We start from the raw sequence: 11,384 nt of genomic DNA on the forward strand, positions 1-11,384 counted from the left end.
CTTGGCTGTCAGCTCCCTCTGCCCTGCCCCACAGGATGACAAGAATTGAGTGGGACATATTACCATGACTTGTGGAAGTATCTTGTAATCTGCATTGGTGATGGCACAAAAAGACACTTCCTTCACCAGTGATCTACATCCTTCTTCAGGTGAATTCTCAGGATCTCTATTCATCACAGGAGAAGAAATACTGATAGTTACGAGCACTTGCATTTCATTGCTTTCTCCATCATGGTGTACTCCCTTATCTTCCAGGCACTTCCACCCCTCTTGAATAAACTATCCATATTGAATGTCTCCTTTCTAGCTGCCTGTCTGGACCTATGCATTTCCCATGGTTCGCCTGTTTTGCCCCCCCTTACTCTTTGATCATTCAGACCACTCTCACTGACCCAGTTGCTGCTTTGAGCTTCATTGAGTTCAAGCTTGACCATCAATTAGTAGTCTGCTTAATTGTTTCTGTAGCAAGCTCCTCATTGAATTAAGATCATACGGAATAATAGTAATCTTAAAACCTAGAATTTCCTATCAGTCAGTAGAAAATACTTAATTTACAGTCATGCTTTTGGGAAGGTAAACCTGACTGAAGACAAGATGAGGAACATGTTTTGCTGTTTGGAATGTTTAATAAACATGCTGTTTGCATGTTTATTCCTGCCTGTTTTATAATACGGAAAAACCCTTCTGTGTGCAGCCAGGTCTCTAAGGAAAGCAGGTGGGAGCTGGTGCAAAGGGGCTGTAACATCGAGCTGCAGACTTCAGTGCAGAAGTGTGGTGTAAGAAAAAGTGATGCAAGCACCAGGTGGCCAATGAGAGAAATGTCAGGGTTGGGGTGGTGAGGAGCAAGGTTGTCCATGCACTGTCAGACCTCAAGACTCTGCTTTTCCTCCCTATGGGTGTCTGCATAGGAGAAGCCCTGGATTAATATCAATTGAAGAAAGATGCTCAAAACTGAAATGCAATAAAATTCGTCCTTTAAAATGAGAAAAGATTTGTAATAGGTGCTTTTTAAAATGTTCCTCCTTAACTACACTATGAAAGCTCTCCAATTAGTTGTCCTAATCTTGAAGACTTGAATAAAACTATGGAAGACATGGTTCTTTAGTTGTTTCTGCATTTTAATGAGTTCCATGGTGGATTTTTGCGCTCAGTCTGTGAACCTGAGGTAATGACAGGAGAATGATGCAATTGCTTGAGCAAGTAAAGTCAGAAGGAAAAGTTGAAGTGACTTGGAGTATTAATGGGCCCCACTGAGGGCCGTTACCAGGAGATTCTCCTCAGGGACTTGTTAGGGCAGATAATTGGAGGCCATGATTACAGATAGGCAAAGCACTGTGCTGAGAAAAGTCTGGGTTTGTTGTGCTGAAGTAAAAGGGCCAGGCCCTGACTCCAGCCACTGGAAGGGAATGTCCTGCATTCCCATGTCTGGCTCTGGGCTCTTGCTGGGGGTCTATGGGATATGGTGGGCAGTGTGATGCCTCAAGAAGAACAATGGTATGACACCTCCCTGCCTCTGCACAGGGTCTCAAGAAAGCAATGAGCCCCCTTGCAATGACTGTATCTCATCTCCTCAGAAGCTCTATCGAAGGGGACAAAAAAGTCAGGGCTGCTGGGGCCTTCTCTTCTTGACAGCACCCATCTCATTGTCACCTACAGACTTCCCTGTTCTGCCCCACACTTTGTCCTATTTCCCTGATGGCTGCAGACACCCATCTCTGTTCACCACCTTGCTCACATCCTGGCATTTCTCTGGTTTCACCAATGTCTCGTCAACCCTCACCAGCTGTTCCTTCAAACACAAACCCATGGGCTGATCACAGACACTCTTTGGGTGACCTCTAGTACCACAGCACAACTCTTTGAGGGACATTTTGTCTTCTTCATGGCCAGTGCTAACCTTCCAAGGTGCATTTTCTGGCAGGTTTTTCTCTCCTGCTCTTTCCTACTACCAAAGAAAGCTCCATTAGGGTGGAAACCACTCCTAAAGTAGGCATCCCAACCCATCGGCCTTCTTGTGGCCTGTCAACTAACCAGACAGCAGTCACCTCACCAGCATCTTCTAAGCCATGGTCCAGCTGCTGACCTTACAGTTTTTTCTGTAGACACAACCAAGCCTTGTGCCTGCTGCTGTCCAGTCATGGACTCAAACAGAAGGGACAGGACAACCCACATATGGGCCTTCTTTCTGTCTGGATCCTTCTGGGTATGTGGGCAGAGGGGATCCCACAGTCAGCATGCCAACCAAGTGCCTTCTGTTGGCCTACCAGGACCACTGGCAGATGTCAGCTGAAAAGTACAGATCCCAGGTAGAAGTGTGACCTGTCAGCTGCTTCAGACAGAAGTGATCTCACAGTCCCTTTCCGTGACATGTTCCTGCTGCTGCCCTATCAACTGCAGAGACAGAAGTGACCTCACAGTCACTTCCACAGTCACATTCCTCCAGCTGGACTCCCACAATGACATCTCTTTATTTGTTCATCCCTTAATCCTTACTCAAAGGCTCTCAACTTTGCCATCACCAACTTGAAGTACAACACAGTGCTAGTGTGGAACATGCTTTGTGTTAAGGGAAGGAATCAGGGTGAGCATGAGAGGAAAGGTAATGGAAAGGGGTTATGGACTAATTTTGGATTCAAGGGATATTGTGGTCAAAATTAAAGCAGTGGATTCCTGTCAGCGTGTAGAGTGGCATTTAAATTTAGGTATTAATGTAACAGGTTAAAAAAGGGTAAGGGCCTCACATGACTGCTTTAAGTCAGCTTTATGGTGGGATCATTACCTGAATATTCTTACCTCTCCAAAATCATTACCTTCTGCTATCCAAGCTCTTTTTTCCTCCCCCAAATCTCACATCTCTCCTGGCCAGGCTCCTCCTGCCTTCCCCATATCAGTCATCTTCTTAGGGGCAGCTTTCTGATGGCTTTCATGAACTCGAGAGTATCTGTCTCACCTCTGTTGGCTACTCTGTTCCTGAGAAAGAAGCAGCTCCTAAGGCAGCATGGAGAAGGACACAAAGGCTGTCAGAGCCCCCCGTGCAATGTGCCCAGCAGCTCTGCAACACCACAAAAGTGCGCTTCCTGCCTACATGTTTTGGTTCTAGAATGGCTCCTATGGACCCAGAGTAACTTTTTCCCTGCTCTCATGAAGGCTTTGTGTTCCCCCAGACATCTGAGAGGCAGTGGCCCCCTCTGTGTCAAAAACTGAAAGCAGTCCTGAAGGATGAATTAGGCTAAAGCTGAAACTTCTGACATGACAAAACCTCTTCAAGACCTCTTCCTCTATGAGGCCTGCCAGAGACTTAGGAAGAGAGGATCTCACAAACTATGTGCAAAGCAGGTGCATCTGCTGGCTTGTCATGGAGACCACCAGAGGTGAGCCTAAAGGCACAGATCCCAGCCAGAAGTCAAGGGATGACCAGTCAGCTGCTTCAGAAAGAAGTCAACTCTGAGGCTGTTTAACAGCCATTTGCTTCCTACTGGACATTCTGGACTTACTGAAGTTTCTGAGGCACCACTGCCCTCGTAATATCATACTTATAAAACACTCCCTTCTTGGGCCAGAATCTGCCCAGGTGGAAGTGAGCTGGTTGTGATCCTTCCAGCCCATGGCACTGCTGCTGGACTCCCAGCCTCTCTGAGGACTGGTGGAACTAGCACAGCAGCTAGTTCCACCAGATCATCCCCCTTCCACCAGATCAGGGGGATGAGTACCCGGAGAACAACTGGTCTTGCTGCTAAAGACTGAGGCAAAGAAGGCATTAAGCACCTCAGCCTTTTCCTCATCTCTTGTCACTAAGTTTCCTCCCACATCCGGTAAAGGATTGAGATTCTCCTTAGTCCTCCTTTTTGTGTTTCTGTATTTATAAAAACATTTTCTGTTATCTTTAACAGCAGTAGTCAGAGTGAGCTCCAGATGAGCTTTGGCCTTTCTCATTTTGTCCCTGCAGATCCTCACAAGGTCCTTATAGTCCTCCTGAGTGGTCTGCCCTCTTTTCCAAAGGTCATAAACCCTCTTTTTCTTCCTAAGCTCTAGACACAACTCTGTTCGTCCAAGCCAGTCTTCTTCCACACTGGCTTGTCTTTGGGCACGTGCTGACAGACTGCTCCTGAGCCTGTAAGATTTCCTTCTTCAAGAGTGCCCAGCTTTGCTGGACTCCTCTGCCCTTCAGAACTGCCTCCCAAGAGACTCTGCCAACCAGTGTCCTGAATAGCTCAAGGTCTGCCCTCTGGAAGTCTAAGACTGGTTTTACGATCCCTCTCTTGACTTCACCAAGAATGGAGAACTCTAACATTTCGCGGTCACTCTGCCCAAGCCAGCTCCCAACCGCAACATCTCCCACCAGTCCTTCTCTGTTTGTGAAGAGAAGGTCTAGCATGGCACCTCTCCTGGTAGGCTCACTAACCAGCTGCGTCAGGAAGATATCTTCCACACTCTCCAGAAACCTCCTGGACTGCTTCCTCTGAGTTGTATTGCATTTCCAGGATATGTCTGTGAAGTTGAAGTCCCCCATGAGAACAAGTGCTGATGATTTTGCAACTTTTGCCAGCTGCCTGTAGAATTCCTCATCTGTCACCTCATCATGGTTTGACAGTCTATGAAATATCTGCACCAGGATGCCTGCCTTGTTGGCCTTCCCGCTGACCCTATCCCACAGGGATTCAACATTATCATCCTCAGCCTCGAGTTTCACAACATCAAAACACTTTCTAATATAGAGAACCACGCCACCTGTGCTGCCTGTCCCTTCCTGTCCCATCTGAAGAGCTTATAGCCAGACATCGCAGTACTCCAGTCATGGGAGTGGTCCCACCATGTTTCAGTGATGGCAACCAACTCATAGCTTGCCTTTTGTTTCTTTGCTATTGAACAGTGGCTATAGCTGTTTATAATGGATGTGCATCAATAAAATCTCTGCTAACGGCCCAGAGGAATTTGGCACTTGAAACATCACTCAAATGTCACCCTGGCACCTCCAATGTCACCTGGTGTCTGCATCTGAACAGCTCCCTCCTGGCCTCTGTCTCCATTCAATATTCTGGGAGCTGAGACAGGCAGCTGACATGCAGCTGCCTGGTTTATGCCCACCTGAACCAGGTCAAGAGGAATCCCAAATTGTGTGGGTTGTGTGTGGAATGAGAGAGGAAGCAGATCCACATTCTAGCCTCTGGACAGCAAATAAAGAAGTAGATGCCTTGTTTTACTCAGCTGAAACACTTCTCTCAGCAGGGGGAAGGCAGGTCCCTCCCTGCCCTTGCCTGGGTGTTCTGCCTAAAACCAGGACATGGAAAAGTGATTCTTGGACCTCATAGTTTTTCTGTATGAGTAATAACAGTGCTAGAAAAGCGTTTCTTTCTGAAATAGCTGGAGGAAACATCAGTGATTACTGCAGTCTGTTTCAAAGTTGATTCCCTTGGAGGCCCAGGGACTTGGCAAGAGCTCCCTGTGCTGCTGAGCTGGGCCGGGCTCATGGGCCCAAGGGCAGCTCCTGGCAAGCGGGCAGCGCTGCAGAGAGACAGCTCTGCCCAGGAGCAGATCCTCTGCACAGCACAGCAGGGCTGGGGGCACTGCCTGCAGGGTACAAGGATGGCTGAGAGAAGGGAGGGAGATGTTAAAGGCAGTGTGGAGGGGGGATGCTGAGAGCTCACTGCGGGAGAAATCTTCACAGTCCTGAACAGGGTAAGTCTGTGGCTTAAGGGCAACGCAGCTGTTGTTCCTGGTGCCATCTCCAGATTTGCTGGCAAATCCCACAGCCTATGGGAGCTTTCAGAAGGACTCTCAGTGTTTGGATTAGAGGAAAAAAACAAGCTCTGGAAGAGTGATCTTCTGCCATTAAGAACTGAAGGACAAGACATGATGGTTCTTTCTCACAGGGCTGGCCCCAGGCTCTGCAGCCCGGGTGCAGGCAGGGGTGGCCAGGGCTGTGGTGCAGAGCAGGGTCCCTGCTGTGCCCCAGGGGCTGTGTGCTGGGGCAGGGCCTCTGCTGCCTGCCAGGCTCAGCACTCAGCCTGCCTGGGGAGCTGCCCAAGGTGCCGCAGGGAGAAGCTGTGGGTGGAAGGAGGACCCACAGAAGGACAGGGCAGGGCAGGGTCCTGCTGCTGTTGCCCAGAGTCTGCTTCCTGGGGTAGGCAGCTCTCAGCTCTACAGCACCCCCAGGGCATCTCTGGGGGTGATTCTTGACAAGATGGACCTACTCCTGCACTACCTGCATGGAAGGCACTCTCTAGAGTCTCTGCTTTCATTTTCCTGCCCTGAAGAGCAGTCAGGAGAACGCTAATGGAATTGTCTGCTTGTGTCAGTCACTGAAGCTGTTAGATTATTCCACTGAACGAGATCTGTAGGTCTGTGAGGAATCTCACAGTTTTCCTCCACACTCTATAACCTATATACTTCATTATTTTGTGGCAGATTTTTGGATGTCCTTCTCAGCACCTAAAATACTGAGAAACCTGTGTCCAGTGGGCACCTGAGATCCATCCCCAGTGGTTTTCAGCAGATGCTGTAGGGCAGTACCGACTCTGGCTGAGCCCACAGAGGATCTGTCTGGTCTCTCTACACCCATAGGAACTAAAACTGAGCGCTAGAGGCAGGAGCACATCTTCCTCAAAGGGAAGTAGTAGTCTGTCTTGCTGAGGAGGTTGTGATGAAACATAATATATAGCTATAGGTATTGCACAGAGAAATCTCTCTAACTTGTTCTGTGTCTTTTCCACCACTGACAGCCATCCATGCTCTGAGGCAGCAAATGTCCAACAGCAGCTTCCCCATGGAGTTCCTCCTCCTGCCATTTGCAGACACACGTGAGCTGCAGCTCCTGCACTTCGGGCTCTTCCTGGGCATCTACCTGGCTGCCCTGCTGGGCAACGGCCTCATCCTCACCGCTGTAACCTGCGACCACCACCTCCACACCCCCGTGTACTTCTTCCTCCTCAACCTCGCCCTCCTCGACCTGGGCACTATTACCACCACTGTTCCCAAAGCCATGGCCAATTCCCTGTGGGACACCAGGGCCATTTCCTCCTATGGATGTGCTGCTCAGATTTTTTTCTTTTTCTTTTTCCTTTCAGCAGAGTTTTCTATTCTCACCATCATGGCTTATGACCGCTACGTTGCCATCTGCAAACCCCTGCACTACAGAACAGTAATGAACAGCAGAACTTGTGTCAACATGGCAGCAGCTGCCTGGGGCATTATTTTTCTCTATGCTGTGCTGCACACTGCCAATACCTTTTCCCTCCCCCTCTGCCAAGGAAATGTCCTGGACCAGTTTTTCTGTGATATTCCCCAGATCCTCAAGCTCTCCTGCTCAGATGCCTACCTCGGAGAAGTTGGGCTTCTTATGCTTAGTGTCACTGTAGCATCAGGGTGTTTTGTTTTCCTTGTGTTGTCCTATATGCAGATCTTCAGGGCTGTGCTGAAGATCCCCTCACAACAGGGACGGCACAAAGCCTTTTCCATGTGCCTCCCTCACCTGGTTGTGGTCTCCCTGTTCATCAGCAGTGGCACATTTGCCTACCTGAAGCCTCCCTCTATGTCCTCCTCTTCTCTGAATCTTTTGCTGGCAGTTCTGTACTCAGTGGTGCCTCCAGCAGTGAACCCCCTCATCTACAGCATGAGGAACCAGGAGCTGAAGGATGCAGTGTGGAAAGTGATGACTGCAGTGTGTCAGAAGCAATAAATGGCCTGTTTTCTTCTGCATATCACTCATAATGTAACTCATTATATTCCCAAATGTTTATTTTCTGTAACTGTGCCTTGCTGTTTTTTTAGTTTTTTTGTTTGTTTTCCTTACTTATGATTGTGTCTGCAAAGGCACAAAGACATAACATTTTTCCTCCCCGTCATTTCAGTATCTACCTGCCTTCGGTGACTCCAAGACTTGGTGGAAACAATGAGCCAGGCTCTCTGTATGTTTAAATAAAAGAAAGGACCCTGCAGTGACTTTCTTGCCTGAGATCCTTCCTCAGACACCTGTGGTGGAACTGCAGAGGCACTTGGCTGTGTGCAGAGTTGGAGGGGAGAAGAGTTCTGGCACAGCAGCATTACCAGAGAGCCTGAGGGCTTGGTCTGTCCTGAGCTGCTCTCTTTCACCTCCCACACTCTCCTTCAGAGCCCTTCTGTTGCTGTGAGTTCTGATTGCTCTTGTTGCTTGCTCACTGAGCAGCTGTGGGGAAGTCCTTTGTCCACAGGCCAGGGTCTCTAACACAGCTGGCTCCGTACCAGCACAGCCAGCATGAAAGGGGATCTGGCACTGAGGGCAGTGCCTGAAGGCTCAGCTCTTCTCCCACATCTCATCTCATGGATATTGCAAAGGAATGGACTCTAAGGAGGCTCCTTGCTTTGCTTGTTTCTCTGTGGGCTCAGGGCGACGAGATCAGCTGATCACCAAGGATCAGCTTTTAGGCAGGGAAGGCTGATTTTGGAATTGCCTGCTGGTGTCTGGCACCCATAGAGATGGTGACTTCACTTGCCTGTATCCACAGCATGCAATAGGTGTGAAGGCAGGCAGGTGTCTTTCTGGAGGGAAGTGGAAGTCACCAGGAGAGCCCAGGGGATTGGCAGGAACAGTGTGTGCCAGGGAGTCAACAGGGCATGGAGCCCACAGAGCATGAGCATGTCCAAGGTGGAGCCACCCAGAGGTAAGGTGCTAAATCTGGGATGGAACAGGCAAAGGAGAGCTCTGCAACTGCAGGGAACACAGCAAGCACAGAGAAAGCAGTCTGCTGAATTAGTTGTGAAACCTCTGGTGAAATTTCAAAGACTAGATTGAATGAATCACCCCAAAATGTCTCTGACATTGGAAATGAGTTGGACTCAATGAGCTTTGAGTGTCTCTTCTACGAGGGGAAGGCGAGGAGGTGAGGTAATTTGCAGATGTCAGCAGCAGGGACACTGCCACTGCCCTCCACTTTTCCACTTGCTGCTGTTAGGAATGTTTTAAAAATTTGTGTCCATAAAGAACAGTCCTGTCTGCCTCTGGGCCCTGCACTGGCAATTTAATTCTTGAACCACAGATGCAGTGTGTCCCAGTCTCCCCCTCATTCTAGTCAATTTATCAAGTCTTCAGAAAATACTCCTCAAATTTATGAACCTGTTTGCTTTTGTTATTCTGGACTTCTATTTCTAACAGTTAAAACCTTTTTTTCTGTCTTCTTTGAGATTAACTAAACACAGCTATAGGTGTGAGTGTCCCTGTGAATGGCTGGTGAAGAATGTTTTAATTACTGGTGAAGTGTCAATAAGAAAGCTATTTGTGTTTGTATGAAGTCTTTGATGTCTGGGGGTTTCAGAACAACTGATAACAACTAGTGACTGTTATGGGATACTATGCAGGCCCCTGATATCTGGCCAGGTGGCCAAGAGATTAAGAAGAAGAAAAAAAGAAGCTGAAGGACGGCTGGGAGACAAGACCTGCAGAGGATGTTCTATAAACTTGATAGGGTGCCAAAGGAGTACAAAGGGGAAGGACGAGAAAAAAACTTGGAGAGGAAGACTACGAGACTTCAGCATGAAAGACCCCTAGAGACCCCCAGAGGAGACTGATGCGTATGCTCCAGTAGGAGGGACTGGACCCCGGAAGCTAATTATAATAACCTGTTTTTTTTAGAAGTGGTAATGAATATGTATTAGTCTAGGAGCATAAAAATCAGCTGCTAGATGTAACTGGTGTGCTTCGTGGTGGAGCGGAGACTCCCGGTGCACCCAGCGCTGTTTGCTTACCTCTATTCTTTTATATTCTTTTAATAAATCCTATTTTTTATTTAATCCTAATTTGAAGGTTGAGCCATTTCTAACACTGCTTTGGGGCCATTCCAGCCTGGGCTGCTCTGCTGGGCTGGGCTGGGCTGGGCTGGGCTGGGGAGAGGACAGGGAGGTGTGTAGAGCTGGGGAGGGTCTGGGCTGTGCTGGTCTCCTGGCAAAGACAAGGAGGAGCAGCAGAGCAGGGGCTGGGCTGGGACCTTGTTCTGTGGACACCCTGGAGATGCTGCCCCAGGACAATGGTCCCAGAGCAGCCCCTCACAACCACCCTTCCCAGCACTGGGCTCTTGGCCCAGCTCACAGGTTTGGAAGGACATGGAAGGACACCAAATGACTACATCAGGAATCCACGTTTGCCTTGTCCATATGAGACGGCCCATAGTATTGGTGCAGTGAGATGAACCTGAGTGAACACAAGTGCCAGAAACTATTCTGTAAGGCTGCTATCATGTGCAGTGGGACAGACAGAGTCTCAAGGTCCCTTCTCTTTAGAGGTAAGGTCTCCTGGGAAACCAGCTAAATAAAGCAAATCAAGACAACATGACTTTCACACCAACTCCTTCTCTGTAGAGTTCTCACCATTTTCCTAAAATTCATTTCTTGATTCACTTTTCCACACAGAGATGGGCATTTCCTTCAGGATGCACTGGTGTTGCTAAATGCTACATGGGGAAACATGAGGGATTGTGCAGGGCATCCCCTGCACCCACTGCTCCTGGGGGGGGAGGACGTAGACTGGGAAGAGACCTCCTGAGCACAACAGCTCCTTGTAGCCTTGTGGATGCTGGCTGTGAGGTCATGTCTGTCCCAGCCCCTGGCTGGCCAACAGCAGGGAGGCAGAGCCTCTGGGGTCATAAAGGCCATTAGAAAGCTGCCCCCGGCAGGATGACACGTATGGGAGGCCAGGGGAAAGCCAGGAAAATAAAGTGGCAGATTGGTGGAGAGAAGACTGAAGTGGCTAAGAGAAAGGAAAGATTTGGAAGAGAGAAAAGGGTTTCAGGTAAGGGTGCTGATGCTGGAAAATATTCAAGTTTGGCAATATTTCTTACTTGCAACCTTAGGACATACATGTAGTCCTACCCAAAATGCCATCCCTCACCCTGAACAAATCCACTGCTCTAATCCCCAACATCAAATCCTACCTTGAATTCAAACTCCAAACACATCTCCCGTTACCATTAGTCTTAACCTGTTGATCATCCTAATCTCAGGCCTTTAATTTCTATTATTAAATTCACAGTTTTAATAGCAGCCCTCATCCCCGAACAAAGCAGATAATAAAACCGTAACCAAAAATCTAGCCCATACCTTAAACAGTAACTGGCTACCCAAAGCAGAACACCAAAGCCTCCCTCTAAGACTCTGCCAAATCCCTAAACCTGGAAAGCAAGATCTAATCCCTAGACCCTAACCTGAAGACCTAACTCCCAAATCCCTGCACTCCGATCATGTAATCAAATCAGGTTGGCCCCAAGAGGCTGATATAGATCTGGCCAGGTCATAGGGCTCAAGGAGATGGGTGGGGATGTTCTTCTGAGGTAGGTCACCTGTGCCTCAGGATCTCAAGAGGAGGCCCATGGCTGGGCAGGTGGGTGTTGGATTATTGTGCCTAAGGGCCTGATAGGCCG

At 48.7% G+C, this 11,384-nt stretch overlaps 1 protein-coding gene across 1 annotated transcript; it reads left to right on the plus strand.

Moving 5' to 3' along the window:
* Positions 1–6,763: 6,763 nt before the first annotated feature.
* On the plus strand, positions 6,764–7,675 carry LOC311216386 (olfactory receptor 14C36-like; the record flags this gene model as incomplete). The annotated part of the gene is made up of 1 exon (XM_084297929.1): positions 6,764–7,675. One exon carries the CDS (start codon positions 6,764–6,766, stop codon positions 7,673–7,675), a length of 912 nt encoding a protein of 303 aa, XP_084154055.1.
* Between the last annotated feature and the right edge of the window lie 3,709 nt (positions 7,676–11,384).

Source organism: Netta rufina, assembly GCF_964035555.1.
Source record: "Netta rufina genome assembly, chromosome: 18".
Taxonomy (NCBI): Eukaryota; Metazoa; Chordata; class Aves; order Anseriformes; family Anatidae; genus Netta; species Netta rufina.